This window comes from Desmodus rotundus, chromosome 2, assembly GCF_022682495.2.
Source record: "Desmodus rotundus isolate HL8 chromosome 2, HLdesRot8A.1, whole genome shotgun sequence".
Taxonomy (NCBI): Eukaryota; Metazoa; Chordata; class Mammalia; order Chiroptera; family Phyllostomidae; genus Desmodus; species Desmodus rotundus.
Window position 1 is genome coordinate 98692267 of NC_071388.1, and position 22327 is coordinate 98714593.

Below are 22327 nucleotides of genomic sequence, written 5' to 3' on the forward strand. Positions count from 1 at the left end.
ATATTTAAGACTCCATCAACTTGGCTAACACTGTTTGACCCACCTTGGAGATTTCCAGAGACTCTGCCCCACCCAACTTATTGGACCACCCAAGCTTATTTTTCCATATGAATGGCTGGTGTTGGCTTATGCTGCACAACTTCCTAAATCCTCTCAAACAAATAGCAGCTGGCCTCAGTGAGCCCCAGGCCCAGCACTAGCAGCAGCCAGCCTAGATTCACATCTTGGCTTCACCTGGGAATCTCCAAGCCCCACATGAGAAGCACCATCTCAGATTGCTTTATAGCTCAGGCAAAATGGCCTGAGGCAAAACACAGGTGGGGACTGACCTTAGCTTGCACCACCAGGAAACCCTAGGGCTAGTGCACCCAGTGGACAGCTACAGACCATATCGGAGCACCATCACCCTGCCCTTGCACAGCTGATCCTCCATGGAGGGTGGAGGTTGTTGGTACATGATCACAGCTATTCCTTGCAGCTGACTGGCCTGGGTAAATCCCTCCCATTGATCTGCCAACAGCAACCAAGGTTCAACTACAAAAGGAAGGTGTACTCGGCCCACAAAAGGCACACATCAAGTACCCAGCCTGAGTGATAAGGGAGGCTGTGCTACTGGACCCTACACACACTTACCATATTAGGCCACACTACCAAGACATAAAGTCAAAGCAGTTCTAGCTAATAGTTCATAGAAACAAATACAGGGAGGCTGCCAAAGTGAGGAGACAAAGAAACATGGCCCAAATGAAAGAACAGAAAAAAACTCCAGAAAAAGAACTAAACAAAAGGGAGATAAGCAATCTATCAGATGCAGAGTTCAAGACACTTGTTATAAGGATGCTCAAGGAAGTCAGTAAGAATCTCAGCAGCATAAAAAAGATCCAGTCAGAAACATAGGTTACATTAACTGAAATAAAGGACAATTTACAGGGAAGCAACAGTAGAGTGGATGAAGCTGAGAATCAAATCAATGATTTGGAACGTAAGAAATAAAAGAACAACCAATCAGAACAACAAAAAGAAAAAAGAATTTTAAAAAAATGAGGATAGTATAAGTAGCCTCTGGGACAACTTCAAGAAGTTCAACGTTCACATCATAGAGGTGTCAGAAGGAGAAGAGAAAGAGCAAGAAATTGGAAATCCATTTGAAACAATAATGAAAGAAAACTTTCCTAATTTGGTGAAGGACATGCAAGTCCAGGAAGCACAGAGAATTCCAAGCAAGATGGATGCAAAGAGGTTCACTCCAAGACATATCATAGTTAAAATGTCAAAAGTTAAAGATAAAGAGAGAATCATAAAAGCAGCAAGAGAAAAGCAGCTACCTACAGGGGAGTTCCTATAAGACTGTCAGCTGATTTCTCAAAAGAAACTTTGCAGGCTAGAAAGGATTGGCAAGAAATATTCAAAGTCATGCTATCATTTAGAATCGATGGGGCAGATCAAGAGCTTCCCAGAAAGAAAAAACTCAAGGAGTTCATCACCAAACCTGTATTATATGAAATGTTAAAGGCACTTAATTAAGAAAAAGAAGAAGATCAAAACTATGAACAATAAAATGGCAAAAATACCTATCTATCAACAACTGAATCTAAAACACAAACTAAGCAAACAAGAACAGAGACAGAATCACAGATACAAAGAATGTTTTGATGGGGCCAGTTGGAGGGTGGGATGTGAGGGAATGGGTGAAGAGGTGAGGGGATTAAGAAATACAAACAGGTAGATATAGAATAGCCATGGGGATGTACAGTACAGTATAGGAAATGGAGTAGCCAAAACTTACACACATGACCCATGGACATGAACAATGTTGGGAGGATTGCCTCAGGGAGTAGGGGGTGCTGGGTGGAGGGAGGCAAAGGGGAAAAATCAGGACCACTATAGTAGCATAATCAATATAATTTTAAGAAGAAAAAAATAGCTCTGGTTTGTGTGGCTCAATGGATTGAGGGCCAGCCTGTGAACTGAACAGTCAGTGGTCAAGGCATATGCCTGGTTTGCAGGCCGGGTGCCCATTTGTGGACATGTGAGAGGCCACTGATTGATGTATCTCTCACAATTTCTCTCCCATTTCTCTCCCTCTCTTTCTCCCTCCCTTCCCCTCTCTCTAAAAGTAAATAAATAAAATATTTTTGAAAGAAAAAATAAATGACAAAGCATCAGGGAACTGAATTCTAATAATGAAATGGCTTTGTTATACTTGGGGAAACTTCTATTTCTAAAATATTCTTTAAATGATAAAAACCAATCAGGAAAAAAGGAATGGATTACTTTCTGCATTATAAGCAACAAATAAATGGGACACCTTTGAAACTCTGGGTTGATTTAGTTTTTTACCAACAAGGATTTATTTTTATAAGTTTACAGCAATAAAACTGAACTAGCAACAGGGCAAGAAATGGCTGGGAAGGACTAAAAGTTTAGCTAAGTAGAGAAGAAAGAAGAGAGAAGGTGTTGAGAACAAGGAATAAGCAAGCAGAGAGAAAAGCAGCTCCTCATGGTGCCTCCATCCTTAATAACCATATAAGCCACACACTAAGCGCCATGCACTATTCTACACACTGACATGTATTAGCCTATCAAATCCTCAGGAGGGACTTCTGGTGTCGCCATGGTGGCTAATGCTACCACTATCCAGTCACAGCTGCTGTCTCTAGTAAAATCACACTGCAAGGAGGAAGGATTACTAAATTAGGCCAGATTTTTCTAAATGCAAATAATATAACAATGCCGGCTCCTGGAGGAGAAGGACCTGGAGTATGAATGGGTTTGCTTGACTTATACTAGATTCTGCTTTGTCTTACACTGACAGCACAATTTTTATTTTTTTTAAACCTTTCAATGTCTGGATTCTGTGAAACTCAGTTTCCCATTAAGGGAGAATGCTTTGAAGAGGGATTGCAAATACCAATTTTGTAAATTAATCGTGTTTATCTTGGGGAAAAAAGTTTGTTCTTTAAAGACGAAAATAAAGGTGTTTTTGGTTAAATAAATAAATAAATAAATCCTCAGGATGGTCTGCGGAGGTAGAACAATATATTATGACCCTGTTTTATCATGAGGAAACTTAGGCACTGAGAGGTTAAGTACTTTGTCTAAAGATTCACAGCCCCAGGACTCAAACTTACAAAGATCTGATACCATCAATCTAAAATGCCTTCCCCACGAAGGGCTTAACACCGCTCTTCCACTGCACGCTGCATTCAGCAAATATTTAGGGGTTTGTACTGAGTGCAGAAGTAAGACTTTTTCCTCACCATATGGTACTCACATCTACACCAAGCGGGCATGAGACACCCAGAGGGCTCACAGCTCTCTGTTCTACTAGAGTAAAATAAGCCGCTCACTTATTATACAAAAACCCCACGTCTATTTAAATTCGACTTGGAGAGAATCTTAAGTCACTCAGGAGAGGGCTGCAATTAAAATTAGATAAGATCACTGACTCAAATAGTTAATTCCTGGATATATTCTCATCCAAAGCACAGATGCAGACATCCTCGTTACTCTACACAATATTTGAAAGCAGAAACTGTATTTTACTAAATCTCATCTCTGTACCTAGTTAGTATCCATCTACACTTTGGATATAGTATGTGTTTCATAAATGTTTACAAAATTTTGTTGAACCCAAAGATCAACACTTGAGTTCCTTGGTGACCAAAAAATATATATAAATGAACAATTTTTTCTTTCAAAATTGGATATTACACATATTTAAAATTCCTCTTACCTGTAGCGGTGTGTGATTGTGATATAGGATAGACTCTTCCCATTCCAAGAACATGATTCAGATGCCTTTCCCGCTGCAGGGGAAAGATCACTTTGGTGATAGTATTAGTGATTCTTCTCCACTCTAATATCAAGCCTGGTAAAGGGTGTAACGCCTTTAATTTATTTAAAACATCCTGCCAAAGAAACACAATAAAGTAAGATCAGATCCTTATCCAAATTCCATAGCAAACTAGAATCTCTTTTGGGTAAATAATATACTCTCAAAATTAAATCTGCTAACTCCTGTATTTACAACTCAAAATTACCGTTTGGACTTTGTAGAAATCACCATAATGCTAAAACTATGATAACTATGGATTATTAAAAGCAAACATGTTTATGCTAAGCAACATCAATTTCAATCTACCTTTAAAAAATTAATAAGATGTCAACTTAGCAAAGTAACTGCCTCTCCACACTCCACCCAAGAGTTTATATCATCCTTTTTATCTCCATATTTTCCTCCTCCATTCCTCACATAATTGGAAATTTCACTTTTTTTCATTTTTGCCCTAATACTTTCATGGTTCTGCATCAAAAGAAAATGAGAAGACATTTATCTTTAACACTGTGAATTTTCCAAGCTATAGACTTTCAATGAATGTTTCAAGAATAAAAACTTGAGAGGTAAAAGGGCCAGTGAGGTCAAATAAAAAGTTGTGCTACAGAATGGAGTGGAAACGTCCCAGGTCAGGCAAGTCAGAGTGAATGATGTTAGGGGCAAAATTCTGCAGGATGGTAACCTGTTGCACTGTGGCTGTACTTTCTACCCTTGTTTTTTGATTGAAAATCCATTCAGTAAAAATGTAAAATAAGCCCTTTTACTCTTCTCTCCCTTTCATACAGTGTCCATGGATTGTGACTAGCAATTTTACTTAGAAATCAGCAGGCTAGATTCTTAAAAGAAACTCACGTAAATCTTACTATTTTGCCCTGGAATTGAAAAAAATAATGTTTCATTTGCATTGGCTTGGGTATTTTTTTCTTTTAAAAAATTCTTCCATACCTTTGTTCATGTTCATATAAGTATACAAATTATATTATACTGGAAGTCTAAACATAGTGGATGTCAATAATTAAATAATATCTACAGGTCTGATTTTACAAACCATTACACAGTTTTAATGACAGGAAGGACACAACTGCTGACTCAGACCATGGTCCAGATTTTCCATGTTGAGACACTGCCACATTTACTGTGGCAGCCAAACCGCAAGCCAATTTGCTCTCGTGTGGATAAGTTCAAGTGGTGGGCTATGACGGGCCTGGATTTCATCAACAGTCTTCGAAGACACCAAAATGCTAAAAGTAGTTCAGACTCTGCCCCGTGACTGCCCCAAAGAGCACCTTACTAGTGCTGAACCGTTTTCCCAGCCTCAGCTTGCATCCATTGTCATTCCCTCTTCTGGTAGAACCCCAAATTTTCTTGCCGCCTTGATTTTTTATCTCTCCATTTGGTGGCAACTTCAATTCCAAAAATAAAACCTGTAAGAAATTACAGCTTCTTTAGTCAAGAATCAAATATCAAGTATTGTCATTCAGAAAACATTTTTAAGTTATTTGGAAAAACATGGAAAAACAACCTATGTAGCTCAACTTGGCTTGGAAAAATTTTTTTGGAAAGTTTTGAATTATCACATTTAAAAAATAATGGCAATAAAAACTTATATGTCCATACGCTGGACATGTAACTTAGGCTGTCCATACACTAATGTAAGCACTGACAGATTAATACTAATACCAGGCTTTCAAACAGTCAAGGACACAGGAATGTATACTCTGTGTTGAACAACTGACAAATAAGCTGTTGACATTGAGACTTCAGGGTGCTCTGGTGGTTGTGAACTCTCCTAAGTACCACTGGCTGCTCAATCATTTCAGCCCCATAGAGTCAAATGGGAGACTTTGTGGCTCAAAAATCAGAGAACACTAAGTAGGAAGGGGTCTGAAAAGCCATCTACTTCTACTGCCATAAGGCTGGACCCTGACAGTCCCTGGGCACAAAAAGTTGGGAGAAGGTGGCCGAGCCAATGCAGCAATGAGAGCTAGAGTGGCCAAGTGCACCCACTGAAGAAATGAAGGGCAGGGATCCAGGCCGTGGGGCAGAGGGAGAATCCCCTAGATAAATTATTTCTTCAGGCCTCGATTATACCTGTGAAATGAGGGCGTTGAACAAGATAAGGGCAAGAGGGACTAATATTTATTGAGCACCTACTACACGCCAGCCATTATGTCAGATGCTTTAACATATGTATTTACCAGAACAGATGGCGGGCCAGACCTGGCCCTCAAGCTGCAGTTTGCCAATCCCTGCTCTAGACCAGTGTCATCCAAAAGAACTTTTTGCAATAATGGAAATGTTCTGTATTTGTGCTGTTCGATATAGTACCCAGTGTGGCTTTTGGACATTCAAAATGTGGTTTGCACAAATAAGGGGCTAAGTTGATTTACTTAATTTTAATTAATTTCAATTTAAATAGCCACAAGTGGTGGCTAGTGGCCCCTGTATCAGTGCAGCTCTCGATGAATGTAATATCCTGCCCAGTTAAAGACGCAACTTGAAGTCAGCAAGAATTAAATAGTCAATGAGTAAAACTGTTACACTACCTTAAACATAACTTCAATTTTAGTGTGAAGACTTAAGAACAAGCTAATGACACCCAAGGCCTTTTATTCCAGCACGGCATTTGGTCCAGGACCAGGGCCCTGATAGCTCAGTGTCCATCTGTGTCACAAGGGCACAGGTTCCTGCCTTTGCTCCGAGCCAACTCATGCTGAAATTCAGGGATTCTATATTTTTTAAAAGCTCCTTATGTAATTTTATGTACTTTCAGGTAGGTACTGTACTGGCTTAGGGAGTTCTGGGCTAAAGAACTCAAAAGAAAATATTTAAAATACCCAAAAAGTCACCACTGAATTCAATACAAATATACCACATGATCAGGAGAAACAAAGTTCCTCATTTTTTAAAACATATAATTCTATGGCTTAAAAATTGACATTTTTTTAAAGATTTTATTTATTTACTTTTGGAGAGAGAGGAAGGGGAGAAGAAAGAGTGGGAGAGAAACATCAGTGTGTGAAAGACATCAGTTACCTCTCACACACCCATCCCCCCAACCGGGACCTGGCCTGCAACCTAGGCATGTGCCTGAACTGGGAATTGAACCGGTGACCTTTGAGTTCACAGGCCAGTGCTCAATCCACTGAGCCACACCAGTCAGGGAAAAAATGGACACTTTTATGATTATATATAACATTTGTTGAGTACTTACTATGAGATGGTCACTATTCTAAGTGCTTTACATTTATCATTTATTCCTCAGACTAGTTCTATCAGGTATTTCTATCATAACCCATTTTATTGATGACAAAACTGAGATACAAAGAGTTGATGCATTGGCCCAAAGTCATGGACTGAGTTAATGAATGAAGAAGGTAGGATTCAAACCCAAGAATTCTGACTCTAAAGCCTATGATCTGCACCAATATGCTGTATTATTGAGTCATATCTAGAAGACATTGTAACTTCAATGCTATCAAGTATAAGCACTGAAACCTACATTTGGAATCCCTTTAAAACAACCCAACCACCCTTTGTGAGTGTGGGGAGAGGACTGAGTACAACACCAACCTTTGAAAATAAAAATGGGAATAAACTATGTCAAAATTTATGTAAGGTGATAAAAATAGTAATTAGGTTTAAGAAGCAGACAGTCATGAAAATCTATTTTTCATTAACACCTGAGAAAAATATCTAATTTTGTACTCTACAACAGGATTTAGAGGCAAGGGAGGGAGAAACAGCTACACTGCTATCCAACTGTCTTTTGTTCAACAAATATACTAAGCGCCTCCTCTGTTCCAGGCAAATTTCCTTCTCAGGGAGCATATGTTCTAGAAGCCTTCTTTACTACCTTCCTATTTCATAAATACAAGATATAACATAAATTGTTTGCTAGAATACTCTACCTCCAAAATATTCTGTTTAACGGAATTGTTTTTTACTGGTATTTGTTGTTTAGCTAAACACATTTAGGAAGTACACACTCACACACAAACAATTTTTAACTCTAAAAATTACTTCTCTAAATTCTCTATTCCCATGATACAACCTCAGCAATGTCATCTGAACTGGTGAAGGAAAAGCTGTGACCGGCTAGCCGATAGGCCTGAGTCTCAATGGCATCCAGCGTGGCTTGCATTATGTGTTTCTGACTTTCACATTCTGCAGTATTAAAGCCGATTCCATTTAGTTCTAACAAGGCCAAGCAGTACTGACAGGGCATTTCCACTTTGCATAAAACATCTGGAAGAGAAAAAGACTAAAACATTAATTTATCAGAAGTGAATAGATCACCATCATGATCTAACCACACATAGAATTCTTGTAGCAAAATCCACAGAGGATACCATATTATTCTTCCCAATCCAGTATTCTGAACAGCATTCTCAAACCAACAATGAAAGGCATAAAAGTACCTCCCACTGTTCCACTCAAGCACTAGAGTACTTTCTTTGGCTATACAGAGAACAGAAGAATTGGCAAGCTTGTGAATAGTATGGATTACTGGAGATTGCTTTTCTCCCAAAATAAAGTTACTGCTACTCTTTGCAAGAGCAAGAAGCCAGTCGTAGTCGCTAAGCTGACTATAAAGTGTTAATTCCCTGAAACTGGTTCCAATCTTCCTGGTCCCATGCACGCATGCTTGCAGAAAGAACCAAATATGGAGGTTTTACATTTTCTGATGCACTTACCAAAGAGTAAAGAAAATTCCTAAACTAAGAATCAGACTAGTTTTCTATCTGCTGACATTTCTCAACAGATTTGTCATTATAAATCGATTTTCCCAGTATGTTCATAGGAATTTTAGCTTCAAAGACACTCTATACAAAGGGTGGAGCTGACACCGTACACTGTGATTTCAGCATTTATGTGCTGCAGTTGGATATTCCTGATGCCTGTTGATATCTTAGAGGCTCTGAGAAGACCTGAAGTAAAGACAATTATTTAACTTTGTGTTAACCAAACATCTGAAATTACTTGACCACAAAACTCTTTTTTTATTACTAACATCCTGAATAGTGTCCATAGAATATACTGAGAGAAATACTGTCCTAAATCATTAAGAAAAAAAATCCACTTTCCATTACTATGGGTCACTAGGACTCTAAGAAGCCCTGACCTGCTGTCCCACTCCCCACCCCCACCCCCACCCCCAGTTCTACAAATACATTCTCTGAGCCATTGCTGGTCTCAATCAAAAGGAAGGAGATCTCCAGGGACACCCATAACCACCACCAAAACTAGGGTGACCTATGGGCCTCTAACAGGAGGAGTAACCAGGCATCAATCTGGCTTTCAAGGCCTCAAGGCCTGACTCAAAGCAGAAATTCATGGGATGTGGGACTGGAAAAGTAAGGAACTGGGGTCAGAATAGGAACAGTCAGAGCACTACAATATCAGAGTGACAGGACTGGACCCTTAGACAGTAGGGAGGAGGAGGACTGTCATAGGAATGAAGTGCAATAGCCAAAAGGTTGAGGGGAGTGTGTGTGTGTGTGTGTGTGTGTTAAATCTTCAGAATAGCACCAGGAGGAGAAGCTGATTCTCAGACTCCATCCCTGAACCAAAACTCTCGAGGATGGCTAACGTGGTTGTTGGACACCGTGTCCGTCGTTCGGTAACAGTGGGGGCAAGAGGAAAACCTTTCTACAGGGAAGTTTCCCCAGTTAGGCCAGCAGTGCTCCACTGATCAAATCTTGTTTGAACTCACCAAAAGTATGAAACTACAAGATAGCAAAGAAATATGGATGGAATTCAGCAGAAACAAAAGACAGATTTAGATTCCAAGAACTGCAGCTATGAAGTCGTTAGAACAGTGCACAGGGCACAGTTATGAATGAACTGTTTACCAAATAAAAAGAGATGAATACAAAGTAAAAGAGCAGGAAAACAGTGCAAATACATCAATAATCACAATAAATTTCTAAATTAAACAATTTGGTAAGTTTGAACTAACAAGCAAAACAGAGACAGACTCATAGATGGAGAACAGATGACAGCTGTGGTGGTGGGAAGAGGTTGGGGGGTGAGGGACGGAGCAAAAAAGGAAAAAATACTCATGCACATGGACACAGTGTGGTGATTGCTGGGGGGAGGGGGTGTAAGGGGAGTAAATGATAATGGAAATATATAATAAAGATCAAATTTTTAAAAATTGATAACTTTGAAAAATAAATGAATAAGCTATATTCTATTTATAACACATATTTAAAGCATAAGAACTTAGAGGTTTAAAAGGAATAGGAAAAAGACATATGAGGTATATATTAATCAAAAGAAAGTTGATGTTGCCATATTCATTACAGAAAATAAAGTAAAAATAAAAAATATTAGTGGTAGAGCTAACCACAACATAGAGGGTTTAATTCATCAGGAAGCTAAATCAATTTTAATCATTTATGCATCTAATAAAACGGTCTCAAAATATATAGTTAAAATTGACTTACCTATATGTGAAATTAGATACAAAAAATTTAAACAACAACCTTGACTTAACATTTACAAAATTCTGCATCCACAGTTAGAATACACATACACAGAATATTTATACCACAGTTCCAGTGTCAGGTCAGAAAGCAACTCAAAAAATTTCAAAGAATGGGTATTACTCAACCATGTTCTCTAACCACAATTCTATTAAGTTTGAGGGTAATAATAAAAATACAAAATAAAAAGTTTCCAAATATTCAGGAATTAAAAACCAATTTTCTGAATAATCTATGATTCAGAAAGTATCATAACAAATTCTTAAATATTTAGAAGAAAATGATGAAAACATTACATGTCAAAACTTGCGAGACAAATGAAAGTAAAGCTTTAAAAATGTATAGCCTTAAATATTTAAATTAGAAAACAAAAAAAATTATTTGAAAGTAATAAACTTCTGAATTTAGTGTCAAACTTATGAATTGAGAAAAAGGACTGCAAAATAAAGTCACAATAACTAGAAGAAAAAAGAATATAAATGTTAACAAAATCAAGGAAATAGAAAACAAAAACAACATGGAAAAGATCAAAGGCAAAACTGGTTCTTTGAAAAGACCGAAAACTTGAATAAACTTCCCAGTGATATCAAACAATAAATATTACAAAAGAAAAAGAAGACATTAACAGCTCACCTGAAGTGTAAAAAAAGAAAAAATAAACAGCTTTATAATAAAAAATTTTAAATTTCAGATGAAAGAGATAAGTTCTTAAAATATATAGCTTACCAAAATACAATCTAATGGATATAACTGAATAATTTTACAGTTGTTAGGGATATTAACATGATGGTAAAAAATATATTCCTACAAAGAAACAGTTTACAGGCAATTTCTACCAAAATTTCAAGGAACACATCATTTCTATCATACATAAACTCCTCCAAAATAAAAAGAGGTTCTATTCATCAGCTCATTCCATGACACTAGAATATCTTTAATACCAAAAGCAAAGTTCAAGAAAGGAAATTTATAGTCATTTTACAACCATTGAATTGGCAAAACTGAGACAATATTAATTAGCCAAACTTCTTTCATATTGCAGTTTCGAGAATAAACTTTTACAACCAGTCTGGAAAACAATTTAGTATAATCTTATGAAGTTGACCATTCTCATTCCCATGACAGAGAAAATCTACAAACAGAAGTTCTTGCCCACGTATACCAGAGGACATGCCTCTGTGTTAGCAGATGTACACAGAACTACTTGTTATAGCAAAACAAAAAAATAAAAACAAAACTGGAAACAACCCAAACATTCATCCATAGGAAAATGGATAAATAAATTTTGACACACTCACACGGTGGTATATTACACTGCAGTGAAAATGAATTGACTACAGATACTTGCTAATATACATGAATCTTGACACAATACTGAGAAAGAAAAGCCCCGATCTGACAAATGTTTTATAAAGTTCAAAACCAAATAATATATTGTTTGCACTTATATATATGCTAAATATTTTAATTAAAAAATAAAATTTAAATTAAAAATAAAGGAATGATAAGCATAAATCTTGGGAAGTACAAGAAAGGAGGAACACATAGGTAGACACATATGTTTGAGTTATTCATGAGTTAACAGCCATTGGTTAAATTATTAAATGAATAATGAATAATTAAAAACCACACATGGACCAATGATGATAGCGTACATAAATAAAGATTACAACATACAAATCTGTGCAGATGAAGTCCTTTAACAGAGAGAGAAACCACCTTACTCCGTACTTAGAAAATCATCTCACATGTGTTTAAACCACTCTAAAAATGACCTCGATGATCCATGTGAAGAGAACAGGATACTTTGTCCTGGACACACTGAGCAAAGACACATTTATTCATTCCCTAACAAAAATTAGCTCTCTACAGGAAAAAGTAAGCTGCTAGAATACACCCACTCAATAGGCAAGAAATGAGAAAAGAAAAAGATGAAGATCCCAGAGGTCCATTAAAATAAACAAGCACATCCTGAAATAATTATGTCCGAACAAAATTTGACAGCTGTCCACATTCTGTCCAAAATTTCCCTCATCGCATTGTATTTCAATTCTCTGGAATCTTTCAATAAAAAAGACTCAACAGTGGGAAAATGGAGACAACTGTGTTCAAACAACAATTTAAAAAAAGTAAAAATTTAAAAAAAGGACAACATTGTACAAGAATGCATTTAACTCCTAGTCACCAACTTTTGAAAATCTGCAGGGGGCGGGGGGAGAGCTTGCTTTCAAGGCACACTGAAATTGTAAATGTTAAAAAATAAAAAATAACCAATCTTGAAGGTTTCTTATACTTTTCTGGAAAGAAAAAAGTGTCCCTTTTTTTTGTAGGTTAAAAACTTCCTTTAAGTACTGAGTGATCTCCTTCCAAAGATGATGAAAGCTTATAATTCTCACAAGGTACAAGAAATGTCTATAAAAACTTATACACTAATCCTCATCCCCACCATCAAATGTTGGCGTCTGGGAACTACACGGACTCTGCCTGACACCTCACCTAGGGGAAGAAGTGGCAGACAGAGGGAGAGAGAGCTGTGTGGATTCAGCATCATTGCCCATGAATGCAGAAGCAGCCCTATGGGGCGTGGGACACATACTCACACTCCGTGGCCTACCTACATTGGCTCAGAGAAGCTGAGTTTAAAACGCTTCAGTGCCTGTTCCAGAGTTGCTAATTAACATCATTAAGCAAGTAAGTCTGGTCTTTGTATTATTCTACCCAATGATACAGAAGAGAATATCACTATCAGCACAGAGAGCACGTATTACCAATAAAAATAATAATAATCAACTAAAACAAAAATGAATGCTGACTCTGTGGCAGACACTGCACTAAGTTCTTTCTCATTTAGTTATGTTTTAAGTATATTTTATTGATTATGCTATTATAGTTGTCCCAATTTTTTTCTCTCCTTTATTGCCCTCTGCCCTGCACCACCCCCTCTTAGTTCATGTCCATGGGTTGGACGTGTAAGTTCTTTGGCTTCTACATTTCCTATGCTATTCTTAACTTCCCCATCTATTTTGTGCCTATAAATTATGCTTCTTATCCCCTGTACCTTTTCCTGCCATTCTCCTGAAACCCCTCTCCCCTGATAACCTTCCATGTGATCTTCATTTCTGTGATTCTGTTCCTGTTCCAGTTGTTGGCTTATCTTTTGTTTTTGTTTTATAGCTTCACTTGTTGATAGTTGTGAGTTTGTTGTTGTTTTACTGTTCATAGTTTCTCATCCTCATCTATTTCTTAGATAAGTCCCTTTAACATTTCACATAAGGGCTTGGTGATGATGAACTCCTTTAACTTGACCTTATCTGGGAGGCACTTTATCTGCCCTTCCATTCTAAATGGTAGCTTTGCTGGATAGAGTAATCTTGGACGTCAGTGCCTGCCTTTCAATACTTCAAATACTTCTTTCCAGTCCCTTCTTGCCTATAAGGTTTCTTTTGAGAAATCAGCTGACAGCCTTACAGGAATTCCTTTCTTATATAAGTCTTATGATAGTCTTCTGTAACTCTACTTTCCTCTTGCTGCTTTTAACATTCTCTCCTTATCTTTAAAAGTGTGTAACTTAATTATGATATGCCTTGGTGTGTTTCTTCTTGGATCCAATTTCTTTGGGACTTTCTGAGCTCCCTGCACTTCCTGGAAGTCTATTTCCCTCACCAGACAGGGGAAGTTTTCCTTCATTATTTGTTCAAAAAAGTTTTCAATTTCTTGCTCTTCCTCTTATCCTTCGGTATCGACATGTTTCAGATGTTGGAGTGTTTAAAGTTGTCCCAGAGGTTCCTCAGCCTCTCATTTTTTTGAGTTATTGTTTCTTCATTCTGTTCCAGCTAGATGTTTATTTCTTCCTTTTCTTTCAAATTGTTGATTTGAGTCCCAGTTTCCTTCTCTACACTGTTGGTTCCCTGTATATCTTCCTTTATTTCACTTTGCATAGCCTTCATTTCTTCCTTCATTTTGTGACCAAACTCAATAATTTCTGTGAGCATCCTGATTACCAGTGTTTTGAACTCTGCGTAAGAAAGGTAGTCTATCTTCTTGTCACTTAGTTCGTTCTCTGGAGTTTTTATCAGTTCTTTCATTTGGGCCATATTTCTTTGTCTTGGCACATCTGCTATGTTATAAGGGGTGGATGCTTAGGTATTTTCTGGGGCAGGGCAACCCTCTCCCTCTTTGTTGTGATGTGGCACTGTCAGTCTGGATGAATGTTTCTTTAACTCCGTAATGCAGTTAGATTTTCTGGCAGTTCTGCTTGTTATTTTGTTTTTAAATTGGTTGTTTTTTCTATGCTTATAATTTTTATTTTTTTTAAATTGGTGTTCAACAAAATATAACCAGAGACATTGAAGTTAAGAACAATCTAACAATGGGCAGGGGGGAGTGGGGAGGGGACAGTGAGGAGAGGGGATTACAGGAACTACTATAAAGGACACATGGACCAAATCAAGGGGGAAGGTGGAGGTGGGGGAGGGAGGGGGGTTCAGCTGGGGTGGGGTGGAGGGATGGGGAGAAAAGGCACACAACTGTAATTGAATAACAATAAAATTTTTTTTAAATAAAGAAAATAAAATAAATTGGTGTTCAAGTACACTTGTCTCCATTTTCCCCCAACCACTCTCCACCGCCCCACACATCCCCACCTCCCACCCTCGATCCTACCCCTCTTTGACTTTGTCCATGTATCCTTTATATATGTTCTTTGATGACCCTTCCCCTTCTCCCCTCTCCCCTATGGTTACTGTCAGTTTTTTCTTTATTTCACTATCTCTGGTTACATTTTGCTTCCTTGTTTGTTTTGTTCATTAGGTTCCACTTATAGGTGAGATCATATGGTATTCGTCCCTCACTGCCTGTCTTACTTTACTTAGCATAATGTTCTCCAGTTCTGTCCATGCTGTTGCAAAGGGTGGGAATTCCTTTGTTCTTTCTGCTGCATAGTATTCCACTGTGTAAATGTACCATAGTTTTATGATCTGCTCATTTACTGACGGGCACCTAGGCTGCTTCCAGCACTTAGCTATTGTAAATTGTGCTGCTATGAACATTGGGGTGCATAGGTTCTTTTGAATTGGGGTTTCAGGATTCTTAGGGTATAATCCCAGCAGTGGAATTGCTGGGTCAAAAGGCAGTTCTATTTTTAGTTTTCTGAGGAAATTCCATACTGTTTTCCACAGTGGCTGCACCAGTCTGCATTCCCACCAGCAGTGCACTAGGGTTCCCTTTTCTCCACAACCTCACCAGCATTTGTTGTTTGTTGATTTGTTTATGATGGCCATTCTGACTGGTGTGAACTGGTATCTCACTATGGTTTTAATTTGCATCTCTCTGATGACTAGTGATGCTGAGCATCCTTTCTTATGTCTCTGGAACCTCTGTATGTCCTCCTTGGAGAAGTGTCTGTTTAAGTCTTTTGCCCATTTTTTAATTGTGTTGTTTGTCTTCCTGGAGTAGAGTCATGTGAGTTCTTTATATATTTTGGAGATTAGACCCTTATCTGAGGTATCACTGGTAAATATATTTTCTCATACGTTTGGCTCCCTTTTCATTTTGCTGAGGGGTTTTTTTTTGCTGTGCAGAAGCTTTACTCGATGTAGTCCAAGTTGCTTATTCTTTTCTTTCTGTCCCTTGCTCTAGGGGACATATTGGTAAAAATATTGCTGCATGTAATATTTGAAATTTTCCTGTCTGTTCTCCTCTAGGACTTTTATAGTATTGCAACTTATATTTAACTCTTTTATCCACCTTGAGTTTATTTTTGGTATGGTGTAAGATGGTGGTGGAGTTTCATTTTTTTTAATGTAGCTGTCCAGATCTCCCAACACCATTTGTTAGTCTATTTTGATTCCACTGTATGCTTCTGCCCCCTTTGTTGAATATTAACTTACCATAGAAACTTGGGTTTATTTCTGGGCTCTCTATTCTGTTCCATGGATCTATGTGTCTTTCCTTATGCCACTACCAGACTGTTTTGATTATAGTGGCCATGTAATATAGTTTGATGTCAGGTATTGTGATCCCTCCTGCTTTGTTCTTCTTTCTCAAAATTGCTGCAGTTATTTGGGGTTGTTTATTGTCTCATATACATTTTTGAAATGTTTGTTCCATATCTGTAAAATATGTTATTGGTATTTTAATAGGGATTGCATGGAATCTATAAATTGCTTTGGGTAGTATGGCCATTTTGATGATGTTAATTCTTCCAATCCATGAACATGGTATATGCTTCCATTTGTTTGTGTCTCCTTAATTTCTTTCTTCAGTGTTGTGTAGTTTTCTGAGTACAGGCCTTTTACCTCCTTGGCAGATTTATTCCTAGGTACTTTATTTTTCTTGTTGCTATAGCAAATGGGATTTTTTTCCTGATTTTTGTTTCTAATATTTCATTCTTGGTGTACAAAAATGTCTTCGATTTCTGAAAATTGACTTTCTATCCCACTGCTTTGCCAAATTCACTTATTAGGTCAGGTAGTTTTTTGGTGGAGTCTTTTGGGTTTTCTATGTACACTATCATGTCATCTGCAAACAATAAGTTTTACTTCTTCCTTTCCAATGTGGATGCCTTTTATTGCTTTTTCTTGTCTGAACACTGGGCTAGAATTTCCAATACTATGTTGAATAGAAGTAATGAAAGTAGACATCTTTGTCTTGTTCCTAATATTAGTAGTGGGAAAGCTTTTAGTTTTTGCCCATTGAGTATGCTGTAGGTCTCTCATATATGGCCTTTATGTTGCGGTATGATCCCTCTACTCCTACTTTGCTGGGTGATTTTATCATAAATGGGCGCGTACATCATCAAATGCTTTTTCTGCATCTATTGATATGATCATGTGATGTTAGTCTTTCTTTTTCTTTTTGTGACATATTATGATTATTGATTTATGAATATTGTACCATCCTTGCATCCATGGGATGACCATGGTGTATGATCTTTTTAATATATTGCTGGATGCGGTTTGACAATATTTTGTTGAGGATTTTAGCGTCTATGTTCATCAGCAATCTTGGCCTGTAGTTTTCTTTCTTTGTTGTGTCTTTATCTAGTTTTGGGATTAGAATGATACTGGCTTCATAAAGAGAGTTTGGGAGGCTTCCCACTTCTTGAATTTTTTGGAATAGTCTGAGAGGGACAGGTATTAGCTCTTCCTTAAATGTTCTATAAAATTCTCCTAGGAAACCATCCAGTCGAGGGCTTTTGTGTGCTGGGAGTTTTTTGATTACTGCTTCAATTTCATCAGCTGTTATCAGTCTGTTCAGGATTTCTGCTTCTTCTTTACTCAGTTTAGGCAGATTATATTTTTCTAGAAATTTATGCATTTCACCTAGGTTTTCAAATTTCTTGGCATATCGTTGTTCGTAGTAATTTCTTACAATCCTTTTTATTTATGTGGTATCAGTTGTAATCTCTCCTCTTTCATTTCTGCTTTTGTTTATTTGGGTCCTCTCTCTTTTTTTCTTAATGAGTCTGCTTAAACGCTTGCCAATTTTGTTTATGTTTTCAAAGAACCAGCTCCTGGATTTATTGATCCTCAGAATTGTTCTTTTAGTCTCTATGTCCTTTAATTCTGCTCTGATCTTGGTTATTTCCTTCCTTCTACTCACTCTGGGCTTTGTTGTTGTTCCTCCAGTTCTTATACATGTAGGGTTAGGTTGTTTATTTGAAATGTTTCTCTCTTTTTTAGGTAGGCCTGTATTGCTATGAACTTCCCTCTCAGGACTGCCTTTGCTGTGTGCCATTAGATTTGGACTGTTGTGACTTCATTTTCATTTGTTTCCAGAAACTTTTTGATTTCTTCCTTGATCTCATTCTTAAGCCACTCATTGTTTTATAGCATGCTATTCAATCTCCATGAATTTGAGTGTTTTTGAGTTTTTTCCTTGAGGTTGGTTTCTAGTTTCAGGTCTTTGTGGTCAGAGAAAATGCTTGACATGATTTCAATTTTCTTGAATTTGTTGAGGCTTGCTTTGTGTCCTACCATGTGGTCTATCTTTGAAAATGTTCCATATGCATTTGAAAAGAATGTGTATTTTGCTTCTTCGGGATGAAAGGATATATATATAAAGTTCATTTGATCTAGAGCATTGTTCAATGCCACAATATCCTTGTTGATATTTTGTTTGGAAGATCTAGCCATTTTTGACAATGGGATGTTAAAATCTCCTAGTATAAGTGTGTTGCTGTCTATGTCTTCTTGAAGTCCTCCAAGATTTTCCTTATATATTTGCGTGCTCCCATGTTGGGTGCATATATTTTCATAATGTTTATGTCTTCTTGATAAATTCTTCCCTTGAGTATTATTAAGTTACCTTCTGGGTCTCTCTTGATGCCCTTTGTTTTGAAGTCTATTTTCCGTGATATAAGTATTGCTACCCTGTCCATTTGCTTGTAATATTTTTTTCCAAACCTTCACTCAGTCTGTGTAGGTCTTTTTCTCTGGGGTGGGTCTCTTGTAGGCAACATATGTGTAGGTAATGTTTTCTTATCCATTCAGCTACCCTATGTCTTTTGATTGGAGCATTTAATCCATTAACATTTAAGGTTATTATTCATAAATACTTATTCATTTTTTCCCTTTTGTACCTATGTTCCTCTCTTGCTCTTTTTTTCCTCTACTTAAAGCAGTCCCTTTAGTGTATCTTGCTATGCTGGTTTGGTAGAGGTGTATTCTCCCAGTTGTCTGGGAAACTCATTTCACCTTCCATTTAATTGAAAGTCTTGCTGGGTAGAGTAGTCTTGGTTGTAGGCCTTTGTTTTTCATTACTTGGAATATTTATTGCCTTTCCTTTCTGGCTTGCGGAGTTTTTGTTGAGAAATCAGCAGCTAGCTTTATTGGAACTCCCTTGTATGTTACTTCTTGTTTCTCCCTTGCTGCTTTTAAGATTCTCTCTTTGTCTTTAAAACCTAGAATTTTAATTATGATGTGTCTTGGAATACGCCTCTTTGGGGTCATCTTGATTGGGACCCTCTGTGTTTCCTAAACTTACATGGTTTTTCCCCTCTCCGGGTTAGGGAAGTTTTCTGTCATTATTTTTTCAAACAAGGTTTCTATCTCACATTCCTTTTCTTTCCCTTCTGGTATTCCTAAGATTCGATGTTGTTGTATTTCATGTTGTCCTGCAGTTCCCTTAAGCTATCTTTATATTTTTTTAGTCTTTTTTCGTGCAGCTGCTCTACCTGGGTATTTCTTTCTACCTTTTCATCCTGCTCATTAACTTCAGTCCTCTGCTTCATCCAGCTTGTGATTCCTTCTACTGTGTTTATTTCATAAATTGTACTCTTAATTTCTTCCTGGTTCTTATTTATAGCTTCTATTTCCTTTTTCATATTGTTTAGTTCCCACTCAGTTCCTTTTAGATGTCTTTGAGTTCCATGAGCATCCTTATCACCATTCTTTTGAATTCTATATCTGATAGTTTGCTTGCCTCCATTTCATTGAGCTCTTTTACTGGGGAGTCTCTCATTCCTTTCGATTGCTGGTTCTCTCTTTGTCTCCCCATTTTAGGTGATTCTTTTTGTTCCTGTGATTCCTGATGCTCTGTTTTTCCAGCTTCTTCATAGGGTGAAATTCTGTGGTAGGAGTTCTGAGGGACTCAGTGGTGTGGTCTCTTTGATCTCCTTGTCTAGATGCTCTAGGGTTGCCCTTTCTTCCATTTGTGTGGGCTTTCTTGTTGTACTTAGGCTTTACCTGTTGGTGGCTCCTTTGCTGGTAGATTCTCCCCTCCAGAGGGTTAACTGGTATTCGCAGCTCCCACCTGTCTTGTATGTGATCAGGGGAAGGGCAAGGGCAAAATATATGAAGACAGCAGAAGACTTGGTACCTTAAATCCCATAGGTTTAAAGTAGAGAACAGGTAGGAGAACCTTTGAAGAAGTACAGCAATAACCATGATATTTCACCCAACCAGCCACTTTTTATAAAAGGTAAAAAAAGAGTCTTATTAGAAGGGAAAAAGAAAAGAATGTGAGCTAACTTTAGAAAGTAGAGCACGTATGCGAGGTTAGATGGTGAGATACAGTAAGAGTAAGGACAGAAACCTGGAGTGCTGTGTGAGAGAATAAAGTTAACTACAACAATAATAAAGTGCAGGAACACGGTGAAATGGATTAAGACCAGGGAAGGGTGTTGTGTGGATGTGGAATAACAATAATATGGTAAGAACTATATGATTTCAATGAAAAGAATATAAAGTAAAAGACCAAGAATATTGTGTTATTGGAATACAAGTGAAGTGAAAGAAGAAAAATTAAAATGCAATATGAAAGAGTATAAAGAAAACCAACCAAACAATAAAATTGAACAAACAAAACATAAAACCTAAATGGAAAGAAGGGAAATTTAAAAAATTTAAAAATATCAAAAAATAATAAAATGCAAGTTCTGAAGGATAGTAAAGTGAAATTTGTCTCAGCTGTTGGTGTTAGTCTTCTGACTTCTGGATCTGTCTTTGGTCTTCTCACAGCTCCAGGTCTTATTGTCCTACACTTGGGGAAAAAAAAAAAAAAAGCCTCCAGCTGACTGTAAACCTGCCTAGTGGGTTTTTATGGTCTTCCTGGCTTCTGCAGGAAGAGGGGGCCTGGGCTCGGTGTTTTTTCTTTCCTGTGGTTCTGAGAGGATGGGGGCTCAGTCTGGACTTCAATTTTCACAGAAGCCCAGTTTCCAGCCCAAGCCCTCAGAGCACTGTGAGGCCCACACTGTCCACTCTGTGCATATGAGCCAGGCCGATGCCTCTGATCCACCTTGTTGTACAACCCTTTGATTAGTCCTTGAGGTACACTGAGTGGAAGCAAATTGTACCCCTACTCCTCCCTCTTTGCTGGTCTGGCCACTGCACTTGCACAAAGTCTCTTCAGGGCAGTTTAGTCCCCTTATTGAATTAAGTCTCTCTGGGTGCTGCTACCTCTCTGAGGCCCTGGTGCCCCGCTTTGATCAATCTGTGAGGTGCCCTGAGTGGGAACAAATAGTGTCCCCACTCCTTCCTCTTTGCTGGCCCAGCCGCTACATGAAACAGGTCCTTGCACAGTAGCGGAGAGCCTTTTTTGAGCAAATTCCCCTTGGTTGCAGATGGCCATTCCTAACAAGTTCCCAGCTTTCCACACAGACCAACCCTCTGACCAGTCCAGAGACTATCTGGGTCACAGCCAATTTGTCTCCCCTATCGTCTCCCATCTCTAGGTGTCACCTGGCTCCCCAAATTCTCTAGTACCTTCCTAGCTGGTGACCATAGTCCCTGCTGGGTATGCGCCAGCTGTTTCTTACTGCATCTTTATCCTCGCAGTGACTTGAAGCATCCAGGTCTCTCCTGCTCTGGGAGGGGAGGGAGCTGCTAAGTTATAATCACTGAACCAGCTCTCCTCCAAAGCTCCAGCAGCAGCCAAAGTCTCTAGCGCAGGGTCTGGGGACCTTCCTGTCAGGCTACAAAATCTCCTTAACGTCCTCTGCAACCTTTGGCTTCCAAACTTCATATCAGCTGGGATTCTGTTGCCTGTTCACTCTGTTCTTTGGAAGATCAGTTAGTTGTTCCAGTTGGGTGCATGAGCAAGTGGGTTCCGCTCCCACCTACCTCACTGCCATCTTCCCCCTGCCTAAAGTGGTTGTTATCCTTCTTTTGGTTGTGCGAGGAAGTGAAGTGCTTCTTCCTGTGCCTCCATCTTGGCCGGAAGAGCTGAGTTCTTTCTTGTTTAATACTCATAACAATTTTATAAGAACCAGACTTAGAGAGTTTCAGTAGCTTGCCCAAGGTGTCTCACTAGTAAGTGACACAGGCCAGATTCCAACCCCAGTCTGTGTAAACTCATCAGTCTGCTGTTTCTAGTACTTAATATTAATCAGGCAATAAATTCATGGTTTATAACTTCTCATAATGAAGCCAACTTTGTTCCACTTCACCCTTTCTGCCATAAGCATATATTATGCTCTGTGAAGTCCCTTGACTCACTGTGGACCAGCAGACTAAAAACTAAATCCATGAAAGATGTGTTCTAAGTGGGAATAAAAGTC

The 22327-nt window shown here is 38.1% G+C and overlaps 1 protein-coding gene across 5 annotated transcripts in view; it reads right to left on the minus strand.

The window, feature by feature from the left end:
• Window positions 1-22327, minus strand: part of POLQ (DNA polymerase theta) — a 143580-nt gene that overhangs the window by 51053 nt on the left and 70200 nt on the right. For 4 of the 5 annotated variants that reach the window (XM_045185961.2, XM_024578062.3, XM_053918417.1 and 1 more), the window contains 3 exons: window positions 7893-8086; window positions 5125-5262; window positions 3737-3911 (listed from right to left, as the gene is read on the minus strand). In XM_045185961.2, the coding sequence (XP_045041896.2) occupies window positions 3737-3911; window positions 5125-5262; window positions 7893-8086 (507 nt within the window). Of the gene's footprint in view, window positions 1-3736; window positions 3912-5124; window positions 5263-7892; window positions 8087-22327 lie in introns of those variants that run through there. The other variant, XM_045185962.2, reaches the window with a different exon arrangement.